General features: G+C 41.7%; 1 protein-coding gene across 19 annotated transcripts in view; it reads left to right on the top strand.

Annotated features, from left to right (window-relative positions):
- The window catches only part of LOC138760976 (astrotactin-2-like), a 1,981,947-nt gene that overhangs the window by 1,122,863 nt on the left and 839,700 nt on the right, over positions 1 to 19,384 (top strand). For all 19 annotated transcript variants that reach the window (XM_069932424.1, XM_069932434.1, XM_069932420.1 and 16 more), the window contains 2 exons: positions 2,830 to 2,996; positions 8,545 to 8,733. In XM_069932424.1, the coding sequence (XP_069788525.1) occupies positions 2,830 to 2,996; positions 8,545 to 8,733 (356 nt within the window). The remainder of the gene's footprint in view (positions 1 to 2,829; positions 2,997 to 8,544; positions 8,734 to 19,384) is intronic.

Raw genomic sequence — 19,384 nt, 5'->3', positions numbered from 1 at the left:
GCATTTAAGGAGAAGTTTGGATATGTATATGGATGGGAAATGAATGAAAGGTTATGGGTTGAGTGTAGGTCAGTGGAGTTTGGTGGGAGTAAGTGTTCGGCATGGACAAGAAGGGCCAATTTGGCATGTTCCTATGCTGTAATTGTTATATGGTGATATAATTACACTAGGTGATTTAAATTAGCCAACGTCAAGGTGTGCACTAATGGATGGCCAGAGTTCAACCTTTATTGACAGTTGATGTGTCTTTTGAATAAGTTTCAGGCAGTGAGGACATATGACCACCCACAATACATATATTTCCAGAGAGGCAGGGAGGCCATGTTTCCTCCACACATAGCAGTGGATTTCTGCAATATCAGTCCATTAGGCTAATAAAGGGCTTAGGTATAATCATGACCCGTGGCTCATTTCGCATGACACTTCCATTTGGCTTTGAAAGTTCCCAGTTATAGTTTCATTCCTGCGACATAAGTTCAAAATAGAGGCGGAGACTCCAGTCCAGGCATGACTGGGTGCTGCACCTTTGGAACTAATGTTATTTAGTTGGCATAACAATGTGAAGCCCTATATGGGTTGAATGTGCTCTGTCATGTCGGCACTAGACTGAAGATGATTGGGGGTACAATCCCAATACCTATCCTTGAAAACTTGTTTGAGCCTTGATTTGTGCAAATTGGCTACTGTGCTTTCTGCCTGAAGGTAACAGAGAGAAGAAAGCATGACCACGGTGATGAGGAACTAACTCAAATGAATAAGTGCAGTTACTCTCTCTTCAGGAAATGACATGTCATATTGCTCCAGGTTTTTATTGGCCTGCTCTCATTTTGTTTCCAAACAGATCTATGACGCATTGAACTAACAATATTAGAATTTCTGATTTGTGTTATTTGAATGTTATAAATGAGATGAGAACTGATGAGAAGATCAGACATTGTTGTCTTGAAACTGAGCACATTATCATCTCAATGCTGCTTTAATCCAACAAATATGGCAAATTTCTGCATCCACTTCTTTTGCCAACTTTTCACAATGGGAGGTTCATGTGTAAAAGTAATTAATTGCCTGATCAGTGATCTACAAAGCTTGACATGACAAGACTGGGTAACACAAGCTCAGTAGTTTACTATTCTTAATCTGATGCTATTGAGCACATGGAAACTGTGAGTTGCCTATTGTATTTATGGAAAGAACTGGAGAACTTTATTTAGAACATTATGATGATTGTCGTTTTGATATTTTTGAGGGTAATGTTTAAATTCCTTTGTTAGTTTTGTGACAATGGTTTGATGATGGCTTTTACTTTGTCCAAAGATATATGGGGCAGCACAGTTTGTGTAGTGGTTAGCGGAACACCTTTACAGCACCAGCGATCAGGACCAGGGTTCAAATCCCGTGCTGTCTGTCACGGGTTTGTACGATCTCCCCATGTCAGTATGGTGTTTCCTCCCATAGTTCAAAATGTACTGGGGGTATAGGTTAATTGGGTATAAATTGGGTGGCATGGACGTGGGCCAAAATGGCCTGTTAACATGCTGTATGTCTAAATTAAAGATTTAAAGAAATTGAAATTGAAAAATAAGATGGTCAAAGGTGGCCTAGAGCAGCCATTCTTAACAGGAACTATAGGGCCCTCCAGGGGGCCACAGCACATTTGGGGATGGGGGTGTAAATAATAAAATGTTTTTTTTAATGTTTTCTATGTAGTCAGAAGAATTACAGAAGAAACCAACTAAATTTAACTGCTTCGCAGTGAGGGAGCCCATAACCTTTGAGTAGTGTCCTTATGAGGGGTAAGGGGGGTGGGGCATAGGTTGAGAATGGCTGGCCTAGATTAGGAGATAATGGAGCATTTTCAGAATAGTTTCTTTAGAAGTCCACATTCTATAGACGAGCACGATCTGCAGCCAACCAGACAGCAGGTTGGAGTAAGAGAGTTGCCATGTTCAACTTTATTGTCATCTGTAACGAGGAGCAGTGATAAAGGTAATATAGAGTTACAGAGAGACATCAGTCAGAACAGAGCCAAGGCAATTTTTTTTACCGGCATGAGGTTATTTCAGGAGTATGATAATGGCAGGGAAGGTACAGGACCTGTGTAGGTTCTCTCCCTCTCTCCAAAAATGGATGGGATTGGTGGGTTAATTGGGTGAAATTGGGTGGCACTTTGGCAGCAAGACAATTGTAAGAAGGGCCTTCTACCATGCTGTATCGTTAAAATTAAAATTGAAAAAATAAATCCCTGTGAAGACCCTGTAATTTTTGATCTTTGAAATGATTTGCTCCAAATCTCATTTATGTAAAACATAGAAATGCTGGAGGAACTCAGCAGGCTTTGCAGCCTTCATAGAAGGTAAAGATATATAGCTGACTTTTCGGGCCTGAGCACTTCTTCAAGGTAAATAAGGCCCTCTCTGGACATTGTACAACCTGCTGAGTTCTTCCAGCATTTTCATGTTTTTATTCCAATCACGATTCTGCAGACTTTTGTGGTTCAATCCAGGGCTCATTACTTGTTTAACTGGGAGTAAAGAATTAAGGCCTTGAGGTGCATATTGTTGCTCCAAGTTCTGGTCTAAAAGGCAGTAAAGATGATGATGTCATCTTGTGCACACATGACATCACGGAAGCAGCTGCCTCAAGTGGAATTACAGGTCAAGAGCAAATGGTTGTTATCAGTCAAAACATGTCCAGTCACTTGCAGATCAGACTTGCACATCAAACAGATGCAAACAGGATCTGTTTCTAAAAGGTAAAAAGTGAATATTTAAATGTTAATGCTATCAAATGCTCAAAGTTAAATTTTGGCAACTTTTCTTTTGTTTTCAGTGTCCTGTGGGTCTGAGACCAATGAGGGATGGCTCTGGTTGTTTTGACTTCACCAAAGGAATTGATTGTTCTGATGGGTTTAATGGAGGCTGCGAGCAACTTTGCTTACAACAGACTGTGTCCTTAACTGAAGACCCCTTATCCACCAATATTCTCATGTTCTGTGGGTAAGTGAAGATTTGAAACTCCCTCTAAAACCTTGCTCTTCATTCCTAGGGAAGAGGGGGCTATCTGAATGCTCACAAAACTCCAAAGTCCAAAAGTCTTCTGGAATTGCTTCATGATCTGAAAACTAAACTACCCATGTTTTTAAAATTTGTCTGACAAACTTTTTTTTAATACTTTATTTTAAAAATTTTAAACCACAATTACATCTAATTGTAATAAAATTTATATACAGAAAAATATATGAGGACAATATCTATATAAAAAATGACCATGAACTAGTTGGCAAGGTGGTTGGTGCAGATTTTCAGAATCTGGCCAGGTACGCCATCAGAGCTAATGCCTTGCGCGGGTTCACCTCATGAATGATGTTGTGATGTCACCCTCAGCGACAGATATCACAGGGTCCTCATCCTTTTCAGTGATTCTAGTAGACACTGTTTGGTGGTTCTTCGCAAAGTGGGCCAAGAAGGTGTTCAGATCAGGAAGTGAAGCATCACAGTCATCTATGGTGTTTGCCCTTGCTTTGTAGGCTGTAATGGTCTGCCATCCCTGCCATAATTAGCATTAATCTGTCTCTGTCTCTAGCTTCCTCCAGAATTGCCACTTTGCTTCAGGGATGGCCTTCCGCAGGTTACACCAGGATGTCTTGTAAAGATCCTGATCGCCGACCTTAAATGCCCTTGTTCTCAGCTCACCAGGTTGCAAATTTTCTGATTTATCCAGGGCTTCTGGTTGGGGAACAACACACATTTGCGTATGGGCGCACACTCATCCACACAGGTCTTGATGAAGTCAGTGACACCTGTTCCAAATTCATTCATGTCTATGGATAAGTTCTTGAATACGTTCCAGTTCACCAATTCAAAGCAGTCCTGCAGATGCTCTGCACCACCCTCGACCATACTTTTGCGGTCTTCACCACTGGTGCTGTGGTCCTCAATTTCTGCTTGTATGCCAGGAGTAGAAATACAGTCAGGTGGTCAGACTTGCTGAAGTGCGGTCGTGGTATGGCTCGATGGGCATTTTACATAGTGGTGTAACAGTGGTCGAGTGTGTTGGTTCCCTTGGTCTCGCATGTGATGTGTTGGTGGTAATTTGTCAGAGACTTCTTCAGGTTTGCTTGATTGAAGTCTCCCACCGTGATTGGGAAAGGATCAGAATGTGCTGTCTCATGGCTGTTTATCACAGAGCTCCTTCCCTCCAGTGCCAGCCTGATGTTAACCTGGGATGGAATGTACATTGCGACTAGGATGATGGCGAACTCCCTTGGCAGATAGAATGGGTGACACTTGATCACCAGACGTTCCAGGTCAGGAGAGCAGGACTGGGACATGACCATCATATCTGTGCATCACGATGAGTTGTTCATGACACAAATGCTGCCTCCCATGGTTTTTCCAGACAGTGGTGTTTGATCAGCGCGATGGAGGGTATAGCTCTTGGGCTGTAGTGCTGTACCTGGAATGTTCATATTGAGCCATGTCTCTGTAAAGCACATCATGCAGTACTCCCTGATGTCTCTCTGATGCTGAAGTCTGGCTTAGAATTCAAGTTTGTTTTCCGAGGACTGTACATTGGCCAGGAGGATGATAGGGAGCAAAAGCCTCAGGCCCCGGTGTCCCAGCTTGACCTGTAGCCCACTCCTCCTCTACGTCCCCATGGTTGGTCTTCTTTACCTGGCTCGGCGTCCACTGCTGGTAATTCCCGCAGTGTTTAAATGGTCCATGCACTGTCCCTTTAAACCTTCTATGATGTTTAAATGTGCTGAGCACCTGCTATCTGTGACTCCTGCGAAGTTTAAATGGCCCAATCACTGGGTGTTTAAAACTGCTGTAGTGTTGTTGTTGTACATGCGTGAGCTGTTTAAAGATCCTGCAGCCTGACGGAGACTGTCGATTCCAAGGACATCCATTTGTTGGGTAGGTTTGATTTTATGTTCCTCGTTTTTTTGTTTGATTTTGAGAAGTTCTGATCGGGAATATTTGATTATTCCCGTCAGAGCTGCTCACAAAGAGTTACCGTGTTAGGTACCATTTTAAGGTTGCAAATAAATTTGCAAACTGCTGCAGTTGATTTTTTTAGTTCAGTTCACTGTGATTTCAGTGCCGGGTTCTGGATTACGGGTTCAAATTCATAGCCATTATGCCAGTGTATTTATATGAGATGCTTTCCTAAAAAGAGAACCTTCTAAGGACAGGATACAGAGTTGGGCGGAACAGTGGAAGATGGAGTTCAATCTGGATAAATGTGAGAAACTGCATTTTGATAGGTCAAACTTGAAGGCAGCGTATATGGTTAATGGTAGGATACTTACTAATGTGGAAGAACCGAGGGACTTTGGAGTCCAAATCCATAGATCTTTTAAGGTTGCCATACAGGTTGATAGGATAATTAAGAAGGCCTATGATATGCTAGGCTTTGTTAATTGGGCGATTGGGTTCAGGAGTCATGAGGTAATTTTGCAGCTCTACAAATCTCAGTGAGAATGATCGCCTGGGACTCCTTTTTGCTGGTGGAGTGTCTGAGCTCTGAACTGTGGAGAAAAAGGACACGGGTCAGATCCTTTCATTGAGAGTGGCAGCGAGGGTAACATCAGAGGCATTGCACTCCACCTGGAATGGGGTGGTCTCGTCAACAGCATGCATCACGACATTGGTGATATCCTGTTTGATGCAGGCGAAGGCTGCTTGCGCCTCGGCAGGGAGGGGAAAATTCGTGGCTTGGGCCAGTGGGCGGACCTTGTCTGAGAAGTGTGGAATTCTGTTTACGTAACCCTGGGCATATCTATTGCTGCTGTTTTTTGGAGTCCTCTGGACTCCGTAACACAGTGGTGCCCATCATCAAATGCCCAAGTCCATAGGGAATGTCCGTTAGCATGGTGGATGCTAGGACTGCCTTGGGGTCCAAGTCGCTGCTCCCCGATGGTTGGGGCGAGTAGTGGTTAGTGGGTGTGTTTCGGAGCATGGGGTGCAGTGAGTGTGTGATTATGCATGCATGCGTGTTGACTACATCATCCAGTCAGTGAGTCGGGCAAGTTGGGATAGTGGTGGGGGGGTTGGTTGGCCCATGATGGCAGCGCCCAGGAGATGCAATGGCGTTGGTGTGGTTGGGCACCTCAAACAGAGATGGAAGTGATGTCGTTGGTGCGGGCGGAAGCGACGTCACTGGTGCAGCCGGAAGTTGGACGATGAAAGATGGCAGCACCTGTGGTTAGCACACTGTGACGGTGTGGTTGGACGGCTGGGCCAGAAGTGACATCGTTGGTGCAGGAAGAGTAATGGTGCTGCCCAGCATCTGCACGTGGGGGCATCCAGAGAGTCAGATGGAGCTTCCAGTTGGTCGCAGAGGGCTGCAGCACTCCCGATGTTTGGGAGAGGCACACTTTAGCAAAGTAGTCTTTCTTGCCGCATCAGGAGCAATGCGAGTTTTTCGCAGACCAATTCTTTCGAGAGCGCTTATCCAACCCACACAATACTTGCAGTGGCGAACTGCGACAGCAATGGCGATCATCTCTTCCACGTGGGGCCCATCGTCGGTGTCGGTGTCGGCCAGGCCAAAGGTTGGTGTAGGTGAGCATTGAAGGCCTCGACATGGTGAGCTGTGGCTTCGAGGGAGCGGATCATCTTCATGATCCTGTTAAGGAGGCATTATTCTCCTCCAACAGTCTCTGTTCAGTCATTCTCGACCGCAAACCTCATACACAGGCATCTCGGGTGAATCACTCCACCTCCCCAGTAGTCACTCCAGCTTCGATCGGGCACGGTGTGCTAGTTCTCGCAGTGCCCCAAGGTAAGCATCTGCCATCTTACCTGGCTGCTGTACACTGATGCTGAGCCAGTACCGGGTGTAGAGTATGTTCATTGGTGGCTGGTACGTGCTTTCCAGGACAATCATCGTTGGTTCAAAATCTGTGCAGTCTCGGATAGCCTGGAAAGCATGTGGGCCCAGCTTGGTGCGTAGTACCATGAGTTTCTTCTGGTTAATGTTGATGATCTCAGCCTGTGGGTGGATGATCACCTCAATTGCATGCTGAGGAACATCTCCATTGTCCTTTTAACTTTAAGCTAATTAAATTGTGAGCACTGCTGTGCAAATAATTCTGATGCCAAGTCCACAAACTGTACACAGGATTTAATTAGCTTAAACTATTTCACACCAGTCTCAGTCTCTTTGCTGGCTCCACGTGTCTGACTCTCCAAAAGAGCCAGCTCATCTTTATATGGGCCGGTGATTGACATCCAGTGGATGGGGCCAGCCTCCCAGGTACAGTTGTTGCCCCCTGCAGAAGGCTGGTTGGAGAGCAGCCAGTGCAGTGGTTGTATCACCACATTAGTGGAGGCTGGAACAATAGGAGCATTTAAGAGACCATTTTTCAGGCACATGGATGAAAGAGGGTTATGAGATAGGAAAGCTTTAGTTTTTCTTTGGTAGGTATATGTCAGAATGTTTAATGATATCTCAAAATACCAGCCAAATGCATCTGTTGACTGAAATTGAAAGGAGATTTTGTCCATTTGGTGATTTTTTTTTCTGTTTTATCACCATATGCATATTAAATTATTAAAGATTTAGAATTACGGGTCATTTCAAAGTGATTACAATCCAAGAGAAATGTAGATGAGAAAAAACTTCAACTTTGGAGATTCATTGAAATACACAGAAATGCATAATCACCACTCACAGAGTTAAAGCATTTAAGTTTCACTGTTAACAGAGTTTTGAAATTATTTTATTCTTTTCAATGAGTTCAAAAGGAAAGTGCACCTTTACCCTAATATTGACTTGTTAACTCTCATTTACATTTATTACTGAGGTGTAAAGTACACATAAAGATGTCTAGTGCAAAATGGAATTAATTGATATTGAGCACTTCTGGTTTATTTAGAGCCCTGGGACTAAATTTTTATCAAACATTTTCTTGCTGTAATTCATTTCCACAAATTTCAATATTCAGAAGAACATTACTGATAATGTTCCATTGGATAATAGATCATGTTTAATATTCTCAGCTGCACAGAATCAGAGTATGTGGGTTTTCTGTTCACATCTCCTCACTGTTATGGACGGTAACCATGATTGGGCGCTCCCTTTCACTGCTCAGATGTGGATGTGGATACCAGCTGAGCAGAACATTCTCGGCGGGTTATGTCCACCTAGGACTGAGTCATTTACTTCTTTACAATTGTTCTCTTGTGAATAATGGCCACGGTTGAGAGGCACTGAGGGTGAAGGTGATCCTTGAAACCAACTGGTAGGAATTTTGCGAAAGGATGAGCAAATCTTCCAAACTACAATTAATAAAAATTTGGTGTGTGGATATGAAACTTGGAAAAATCAAGAGAATTTTTTTCATCTTTCTAAAACTGACACCAATCTACCAACTTCTATTTCTTCCCATTTTAATGGAAAATCTTATTAATTCATTTCCATTTAAAAAAAAATTTTAAAACAAATAATCAGCTATTGGTAATTGTCTAAAACTACATATCTTTGAGAGGCTCCTCTGTCCTGTGGAATTGATTGATTAACTTCTTCCTTTATTGGCAGCTGTGTGGAGGAGTACAGATTGGCAGCAGATGGCAAATCTTGTCTGCTCCTCTCGGAATCGTGTGAGGGGACCAAATGCCAGAAACTTGATGCCAAACTCAATGACACGCTCTTCGTGGAGATGCTGCATGGTTACAACAACAAGTCGCAACAGGTCAATCAGGGACAGGTTTTCCAGATGACTTTTCGGTAAGTAAAGACTTTCAAATACAGCCTTGAGTGAATTGAGAAACTATGTTGTTGGTTCACTTCATTCCCATATATTGCATTGTAGAATTGACCGCAGGTGATAAAATCCTATAACACTGTTGACTTGGAGATGGCCAATTTGTGACCCATTTGTATCCATTAACTGTCAATTATATGTAAAGATTGAACAATTTTCATGATCACAGAGGATCTCAGGCTTAGATGTTTCTTCTCCAAAAAATAATGAGAGTATTACAGTTTTTGTTTTGTTGAATCGGGACAGGAGAAGACCTGTGACCGGTGCGTTCTACTTCCTTCAGGCAGTACTTTCAACTGTGATTTTTTTTTTAAAGAGATAATCTGTCCGATGTATCTTTGGGTGTTCAAATTCCATTGCTCCCTGGGCAATAAATGTGATTTGGAGAAGGTGGTTCTTAGAGGAGAGCAGTAACATTTTCCTTACAGCTGTCATAATGTGTAAAAATGGCAAATGCTTTGTGCGCTACTCTAGAAAGTGAGCAGAGGGCAATTCATTGCCCTGAATGCATTGAGAACATACTTTAATCCTTCTGTCATTCAATCTTATCATCACTTGAAATTTATGCAAGCAATGTTTCCATTGGGTGATATATTGGATATGTAGTTGCTTCTTCCAATACATGGGAAGCAAGGTATCATAGCTCAGAGCTTCTTTGGTTGGTGTTAATGACCTTGGGGCAGCTAAAGAGCAGAGGCTGGGACTAGATTGCTATGTGTAACACACCAATCACTGAACTTTACACTAAGGCATTTAGAAACCATTTGTTGCATTTCCTTCATCTGTCTCCCTTGTAAATTGATAAATGGACTCTCATTCCAGGAGAGAGTATAGGAACAGCACAAACAACAGCGTAACACCAGAAATACCTCCAAGCTTTATTATTGTAACATTAATCCTGATCCATTACAAAATTAACAACATTTATTTCCTTATTAACCTGTAAATTTCATTTTTTGGACAAATACTTTTCCTATCAAATTAAACTTTATTCTCTAAGTTTGAACTCTTTTAATTTTCATCTTTATAGCATGCAGAGATGATAAATGTCTGGTGGTTTGTAATGTATTAGGTTGTCGTACAGATGCTACCATGTTGATTTTCAACACTTTATTTTCATATAAAAGAGGAACCTCCTTGGTGAGAGCATTGGTAAATAAGCCATCTCAGCCAGTAAGATATACCAGGAAGAAATTATGGAGAAGTTAATGGATGTAGTGTGTAACTTCAGAAATCATACTATGTGCAGAAAATGCACTTGGCAAATTATTGGTAATTTATTTGTCATCTATCGTCACCACATTGGAGATGTTGCCTGAGAAACTGGATCCTATAGCACTGCAGTTTGCATTCAGTTCACCATGATTGACAAATTCACTCCTCCCACCTGTCTCGACCACACAAGATAAAAACATAAAATGCTGGATATACAAGGCAGATCAGAGTGTATCTGTGGGAAGAGAAATAGAATTGACGTTTCAGGTTCAAAATCCTTTGACGGGATGGGCAAGGAGAGAAACAAAGCTTGTTAAGTGCACAGAAACTGATGGAAGGGTAAGAGCAGTCTGTAGCTACATCGGTTCCCAATAGAGCAACACACAAAATGGCGGAGGAACTCAGCAAGACAGGCAGCATCCATGGAAGGCAATGGATATCAACATTTTGTCCCATTTCCAACATCTGCAGTCTTTCTTGTTTGATACGGGTTCTCATTGGTTAATCTGTACTATTTTACGAGGGTACGTGACCCCAAATCTGTTTCTTTTAGAATATAGAGGGATAAGTAGAGACTTGAATAGTCAAAAATACTCCACCAACAGTTCCCAAAAATATTCCAACATGTTAAAACAAGTCATCAAAGGATTGCTGAATCTAAAGCAGCTGCAACAAAATTGTTTTTATCTTTTTATAGGGGTGTTATGAGCCCAAAGAACCCCAAAACCCAGCAGCAATAGATATTCACCACTACAAATTGTTCTTTAAACAAATGTTGTTTTTAATTATCTTTAAACATGAAAACAGATTCAAACTAACTTATCACTATTAACTTAACTAACCTAACTTAACCCCCTTCTAATTCTAAGTGCATGTGTATGTAAAGTGTGTGTAAATTTAAGAAAGTTCTTTGGTTCATAGTCCAATCTCACTTCTCATTCTTCCAAGTTCTCTGGTTGCAGGCAATTCTGTGCACAGAATTAAACATGTATAAAGTTCACCAGGCTTTGGTACTCGAAAGGTAAATGTTTACCGCTCAGGAAGGCTCTCGTAGGTTTGCAGAGAGAGAGAGGTGTGTGATTCCAAGATTTCCACACATGAGGTAGCTCCATTAGTCGGTACTACAGAGTTCCTTTCTGTTCCCCTTATTCCAAGATAAACATCAGACAGATAGCATTTCAGCCATCCGCCACTCTGGAGCTTCTGTTTCAGTTCCAACCAGTAACCTGGCTGGTTACAGCATTCTGAGCCCCACACAGCCAAAGACTCCCTTCTGTCTCTCTCTCTTTTTGAGACTCTGACTGCCAGAAAGATTGTGTCCTCTCTCTCACCTGCAAAACCCATGACCCTCTCCAGCAAACAATAGAAGTTAGTCTTTGGGTTCATCTGTTGTTTTTAGGTAAACAAGAACCCCTCAATGACCTCTGAGCAACCTTGTCAAAAGCCATGCAAAACGGTATCAATAGACAGCCGGTCTACTTTCTGTGAATTCAAAGACAATAGTCCTTCATTCATGACGTCAATTCAATGAACACCCACTTGTGAAATCCTTAGGCATTCTGCACAGTTTCTGCCAAGTACTATGGATATGAAATCTCCCGTATTTTCAAATAAGATCTACTTTAAAGTGTATATATGTAACCTCTTCTACCTTTTTCAATTTATCTCCCAAAAATATTTCTATATACTCTATCAGAGGGGCAAATAATCATACGAATCTGAAAGACTATTGGGCAACCTCAAAGGGTAAGGTTGTGGAACTTCTGAAACTAATGATTCTTTCATGTTTCACAATGTGTTGTGGATCTCATGGTGTATTTTGGCTGGAGAATTCATAGGTTTGACACGGTCAAGTACTTACCATCCCGTATCATGAAGTCTTGGTTTTATTTCCTCTGCATCTTCTGAATATTTTGATGCACGAAAGCCAGGAAAGTGATGGGTGTATGACAGGGGTCTTGGATGTGACTATGACTTTCATGCTGTTTGCAAAGTCCATGGATAGTAAGGGTGATGACCTTTATACCACAGGTGGTCAAGGAAAGGCATGCATGGAGACCCGAACTGGGATTCAACTTTTAGTTAAAAACTAATCTTTTAAGTGGTTCACATTTCAATTCTAATCTCACTCCTCTTCCCCTTCCAAATTTCATATCAGCTCTAATTCCCATTCCCAATTCTAGCCACTACAGTCACTGATCATGAGTCCTTCCCTCCTTCTGTGATACCCCAATTTGACCCATCAAGGTTTCATTGCATTCCCCTCTCATTTATGTGGTCATATTGCGGTGTGTGTACTGCCTCAAAATTTTGTTCAATTAACTGCAACAGAATGGATTTCAATGGCAGAATATCACAAAACTGAAGCCGACATATGGCCCATTTAGCACTATGGACCAATTTGGAGGTATGCGGTGGTCCAGAAAGATTCCAAAGACAATTCCATCAATCCAGAGGAGTTGTTGATGGAATATTTGAAAATTCAATTTCAGTCTGGCATCCTCAGAGCACACGGTGGCTGATCTCTTGTGTTTACACCATAGAATAATGAAGTGTCAACCATTGAGCTATCCCCAGGGAGAATTGTGGGGAAATTAATGGAGGTGCTGATGTAACTATGAAGAAACCATATGTGAAGAACATATATTTGGCAAATTGTTAGTCACAATTATGAAATCAGATGCAGTCACAATTGAGATGCTTTGTTTATTGCTGTTTTAAACAAGGAGTTAGATTATGTTAAGATATCACTTCATGAATATAAATCAACCTCAGCATGATAAATGGGCCAGTGTCTGTAAAGTTATTGGATTAGACATTGCAATTCCACACAAGTAATGATCAAATGTGAACGTTGCTCTTTATGTGTCCATAATTGAAGCATTTGCTTGATGATGGGAGTAAATGGATTGCATCCTTCTAAGGAAGCAAGTAGGAGGCCTTATTGGTACATAGAAAATAAGAAGTGAGTATCCTTTTGCAGTAATTATATTTTCATTTACTTGGCTTGAACTGTCTGTTCATGTGCTTTGTATTGTCTCTTATACTGTGGAAAAGTATGGATGTGTGTACCTTTGCGTAGAAGGCAGATCCAAGGCTTAAAAATGTTCAAAATCATGAATAATTTTGAAGGAATAAATAAAAAAAAGAAATGCAGTTTGCAGAAGATCTAATGGCAGTGACATGAAGTGGTCAGCAACTGAGGCATCGGCAAAAGTCTTTACACTGCAGAATGCAATTCCTGAAAAGGTGTTTGGTGCAAAATTAAAAATAACTTTCAAAAGGAAATTGATAAGTATTTGAAGGGGACTGAAATTTAATTTCCAAGAGAAATTAGAGTATAGATTTATTTTTAGTTGCATCATGGCAGAAGCCGATTTTGGCCATTTAAACCGTCCAGCTCAATTACATCCAAATTAACCTACAACCTCATACATTTTGACGGGTGTGAGGAAACCAGAGTGCTCAGACGAAACACACACAGATGTGGGAGAACATATAAACTCCTTACAGACAGCATTAGATTTGAACCCTTATCGCTGAGCTGTAATGGCGTTGCACTAACCCCTATGCTCTAAAGGTGCTGCCCAGTTTTAACTGACTTGTCAAACCAAAGTATTGGCATAATACTGTATATGTTGGAGAATTAGACAGTCCTTAAATTTTAAAAATGTCACCCCAAAACACGGGTGGGTCATCTTATGCACTAAGTATAAAATCCAAACCTTAACTGCGAAGTCTCATCACTCACCCATGTCAAGTCTAAAATATAAAGCTTAACAGCGAAGGGTCAGTGCTCCACCACAGATCCAACTCTCCAGTCTCACTGCCGTTGGCTCTGTACAGTTTTTAAACAGCCTGTTAAAGATGCTGGTTTATTTTAAAATATGCTAATAAAATTTAAACCTTTGGAGGGTAATTTGCTTTTAAAATATTGTGAATTAGTATATTAAATGTGCCCAGCAGCAGTGGTAAGTGCCAGACTATACAGCGAGTATAGCTCAAAACCTACATTTTAGGTGGAAATTCGAGTCGCCTTATACACAGGTTATTTTATATGCTGTCATATACTGTAATATGAGTAATTCAAAGACCAATATAATTTTATAATTCTACTGAATGCTTTTTTGTATTAACCCTATTGGCCAGCTTTTGAATTATTCTGCAGCTTCGTTGCATGCTACTGCAGTACAGATTTTGGAGGATCATTCATCGAGAAGCCATGGTGTTCAAATCCAGGCAGTATATAAGACCACAAAAATTACCCTGAGGGGATGCTCACAAAAAAAAACAGCATGAATGAAGAGAATCTGGAAGTACTTAGCATGTCAGACAGCACCTGTGGGGAATGAAACAAAGTTTATATTTCAGTTCAGCGGACCTTCATCAGGTTTGCATTGTTGGACATAAAGTATTTGTCCTGAAGCTCTTGCTGTCTTGAACTTATTACCAGCTGCTCAGTTGCCTTTTCCAGATCTATCGACTTATTCAACAAGCCAGCTTGCAGGAGGAATCCAGCAGGCTGGGCAGCATTGGTGGGAGAAGGAGAATGGGTGAACATTCGCGTTGATGAAAGCCTAAAATGTTGACATTTCTTCTTCTCCACCTAATGGTGCTCAACTCTCTTGGGTTCCTCCAACAGATGGTCTGTTACTCCAGGATCCAGCATCTGCAATCTCCTGTCTGTCCTCTATTGTCTAGTTGTTTGAAGCTATTCCACCAAAGGTGAATGCTTAGGGCTATGTAAAACTAGATGTGGGTTGGTTCGGTCTCATCTTGGTCATAAACCAGATGAATGAATCTTGATTGCCAGTAAAGTCATTCCCAACCTCAAGCAGCCAGCAAAATTATTCAAATGTTTTTGAACTTTCTTCAGAAATACTTGACAAACAATTACAATACTGTGAAATAATTAAAAATATTTTTTATAAAAATCAAAATGCATTATTTAGATTGTTCAATATTGAAGAAATATCACTTATTTAAAAGACTTGATATTTTCCCCTGTGTCTCAGTGGTCTAACATCCTACAAGTCAAAAGAGCTCCCAGTCATTAGTGGGGAATGCACCCAGCTTCAAGACTTTGGAAGTAAAAGGAGGCATGTCGGACCTCACAAGAGCTCTGTCAGGAAGGAGTGATGGAGCTCAGCTCAGCGAGGAGCTCTACAACTTTGTCCCTTTCCCTGATCCTCACGAAGCTTAATGCTATAAGTTCAGCGTGGCATTTCCTACCATGTTCAACCCCACAACTCTGTTTTTCTCCCTCATGGATGCTAGGAGGGAGTTGGGGGTTCACATGCACATTGACCAACAGAATGGCATTGCTTGTTCATAAATGCTTTAAATCCGTTTCAGGACATGATTTTCATCATTGATAGCTCCACAAAATTTGGTTGTGGGTGAATTTTAACACTGTGGCTGTTTCGGTAAATCACATGTTGGACTTCATTGGAAGAATATCAAGCTCCAGGAACAAGGTTACTTTGCCTCAGTTATGCAGGCTGGATTGAAACTATACTTGGAGTATTATATTGTATGGAGTATAATAAACCATGCAATAAACCATACCTGGAGTATTGCATTCCACAGTCAATTTGTTCACATGTACATGCTGTCTACAGTTTTTTTTGCACTACCAAAGAATCTCAGGCTGGTATATTATGTAATGAATGTACTGTTACAAGATCAAACTAGCAACCACAAAGAAGGCATATCACACAGGGGTAAAGATGAACAATGACTTTATTAACAAAAAATTCTCCTTCAAACTTTAATTCAAAATCCCCCCCTTTTATAACAATGCCCATTGGTTACTATGCAAATTTCTATAACAATGTAAAACTAATACATTTCCCAGCCTAAATATAACATATGTAATTAAAGTCTAAGTTATATTTCCAACTAGCCTACAGAAAAACTTAGACACAAAACAAACACAAAACACACAAGACTCACAAAACTTCGATCTCAACTGAAGCAAAGATCATAAACAAAAGTCAGTTTGTTTGGTAAACTGAAGCCAAAAGATCTTTGAGAGAGAGAGAGAGAGAGAGAGAGCACAATATTCAAAGTTGTCTTGTGTTGCTTGCAAAGAGGGGAACCATTGGTTTGGTCTGGATCCTTCTGGCTGCCTTCGGAATGTTCATCCTTTTTGAAATCCCAACATTCTAAACTGTCCTCTAGACCATGACTCATGCTCTGGGCCTTCTTCCACTCCACAGCACCACCCAGTGGTGGTTTATCATCTAAGTCCAGAATTTTTTTCCAGTTTCTGCACATGCTCAGTCCGTCTCCCACTCTCTCAGCAGTCCACCTTCACCTTGGCTCTCTAAGGCAAACTGTCACTTTTTAACATAAAACCACACAACACAGAACTCTGTAACAGTACTCTGACAAAAAAAATCTGAAATCTGATCAATATTAATTACTCTTTATTTCCTATTGATGCTGTTTATCTGGAATATTATGTACAGCATTACTCCTCTTATTTAAGGAAGAATCTACGTGCCATAGTAGAAGGGCAATAAAAGTTCACTTATTTTTGGAATTACAGAATGCTCTGTGAGGATACATTAGGACAACTGGATTTGTATTTACTTAATATGAGAATCATGGGAGAGAGTCTAATTGAGTTTTACAATATGTTGACATTTTGACTGAGATAGAGAGATGGGATGTGTAGAGGATGTTTCTGCTGACCTGAATTCCAGGAATCATTGACTCCAGATCAGAGAGAGGTATTTTAGACCAAGCTGAAGAAGTGTATTCACTAAAAGGGTGTTTAACCTGTGGAATTCTCCATCACAGACAACTGCCATTGTTGCAGAGCTGAGAGGAAAGGGACCACAGCCTTTTAGTTCCCCTCTTCAAAGTGGTTCTGCCCATCTGTTCCACACAACAACACTGTGGAGGTTGTAAATAGATGTAGAATGAAAACCAAAGATTTTTAGACATCCTGATCCAAGATGACAGTGTTCATGTTTGGCAGCCAAGACTTCTAGAGCTTGGAGGAAAGCAATGAATCAGCACAGGACATCAGAGCGTGAATATATCTGCCTCTCTTCGCTTGTAGGAGAAACCTTGGAGAGAACCCTACAGAGTGAAAATCCACAGCAGTGAACCAGGCTCCAGCTATTATATGGAGGGCCACCTGACCTCTCCAGCAGTCAAGAGGTCAGAAGTTACCTCACCTGCTAATCTAGGGTTAGATCAGCCTATCTGTCAGGTTGATTAATTATTGGTCCTCGTAGCTCACATGTGATTGGTCATCTCAGTGCCAATCAATGGTTAGCTCTGCCCACAGATGTAGCTGAAATGTGATTGGTCCTTGCAGTTCACAGAGGTGGGCATTGCATTAAAGACCTCTCCACATGGAGCAACTCCCTCTCTCTTTGCTGGTCCCTCAAGACTATCACTGAGGTCCAAGCTGCAGGCCATGGGCAGCACCAGAGGCCCAAATGTGATGGGCCCATCTTGGATCTTGAGTTGTGGGCAAAGCTGAAGAACAGTTTCATGGTGTATAATCATTAGATGTAATTAGGCTACTGTATTTTAGTGTGCTGTGGCTATAAGAGAGAGAGTGGTGGTAGGTACTGTGTGTTTAACCCTTATGTTTCCAATCTGGAGATTGTTTTCAGTGATTTATTTGCTCCTGATGTGTAGTTATTTATGTATTATCTCTGTGTCGGTGTGTATGTAAGTGTGTGCTCCTTTGTGAATTCCCCCTGCATAAGTAAACTGTTTGTTAATAAACCGTCTCCAGGCTCATCACTTCTTGAACCCTCTGAACTTGTTCTCCACATTACATCAGTGTAGAGTCCAGCAGCTGAAGGCCACACCTCATAAGAAACAGGAACAGAACTAGGCCTTCCCCACCCAGCCTGATTGGTTGTGGGTTCTACTCCATTTACCTTCCTGTTCCCCATAATTCTCAATTTAACCTATTCTTTTCAAATCTATCTGTGTCTTAAATACATTTAGTGAGGCAGTGGTCCAATTCCACAGATTCATTAGTCTCTTGGAGAAGCAGTTCCAGCTCATTTCTGTCTTAAATCTACTTCCCTGAATCTTGAGGTTCTGTGCCTTAGTTCTGGTCTCATCTACCGGTGACTTCAACCAATCTATTCCTTTCCTCATTTTATATGTCTCTGTAGGTCACTGCTCATCTTTCAGTATACCCTCAGGCTATTCAAACTCTTCATGTAATGCTGCTGAGGCCTAGTTTCTGGAAACCTGGTACTGGGTCTAAGTTTTGCAAAAGGAGCCGAGGGTGAGCAGCCCCTCTCCCCCCCCCCCCCCACCCCCGAAGATGCTTAGTCACTGACAGTTTCCTAGCTCATTGACAGCTCAGAACTAGAGGCCCAGCAGGTGTAACTTGGAATTCCTGAGACAAAGTTTACCCCTGGACAGGAGCAGCTACAGAGCTTACTGGGACACAGGAGATGGCAGTGGAATATATATATGTTTCTGCTTCTCTTTCCTGTCCTGACAGAGATGATGCACCAATAGCATTTTTTATGTGTCTTTACAGGGCAAATGAAAGAGAGATGTCCATGTATTCTGTGTACCTGTCAATGAATTAAATCTTAATCTTGATCTGTGGATGATTTGTCACTGAATATATTGTAGCCGGAGACAGATAAAGCTGCCAAGGGAATTAGGGGATATGGGAGATTATGGATGTGATATTGGAGCAGAGGATCTTCATGATTGCACTGAATTGCTGAGTAGACTCGAAGGACCTGCTCCTGCTGCTATTTGTTTGTTTTTGGAAAATAAATTTCAAGGTTTAAGATGATTTTAGTGTCTTGTAATAAAACAGAAGATGTGATATTACACAGAATTTCCTTTAGTCTCCTGTAAGGCAAAGATTTTCTATCAGCAGAGATTGCCAGGTGCCTCCTACAAGTCAGACAAAAAAAGCAAAAGAGAGTCCTCCCCAGAGTCACTAAATGTCGGTGGTTTTGCCTCCAGCACTCCTGCAGCCACAGAACCTTCAATTCAAACCATCTGCAACTCAAATGCCAGATGCACACCTCTGACTTGATCAGGAAACTTCCAGCACCCTCTCTCATCCTGGTTGCAATACCTGGTACTCCATGGGGCACGGGGGCGGGTTGCTCGGGTGCTTTGGGAGTGGGGCGATGGCAGACCGAGAGGGGGGCGTGGGGTCCCCCAAAGTGTAGGGACACCGTTTGGAACTGACACTGGAAGTCTAATCCCAGCAACACTGGGGCGCACAATTGGGGAAGGACGAATAATTTAAAGTGGGTGACCGTCACGCCCTGTACTTCCAGCGTGGCGATGCAATACCCCTTTATCCCAGTCGAGTGCGACCTCGTCGCTAATGAGATCCTCTGGGTAGTGGGGATAATGTCAAGTCCCCAACGGAGGGCCAGA

Source organism: Narcine bancroftii, chromosome 1, assembly GCF_036971445.1.
Source record: "Narcine bancroftii isolate sNarBan1 chromosome 1, sNarBan1.hap1, whole genome shotgun sequence".
In the NCBI taxonomy this organism is placed as follows: domain Eukaryota; kingdom Metazoa; phylum Chordata; class Chondrichthyes; order Torpediniformes; family Narcinidae; genus Narcine; species Narcine bancroftii.
The sequence above is the reverse complement of the archived record's forward strand: the minus strand, read 5'-3'. Positions and strand labels throughout refer to the sequence as shown.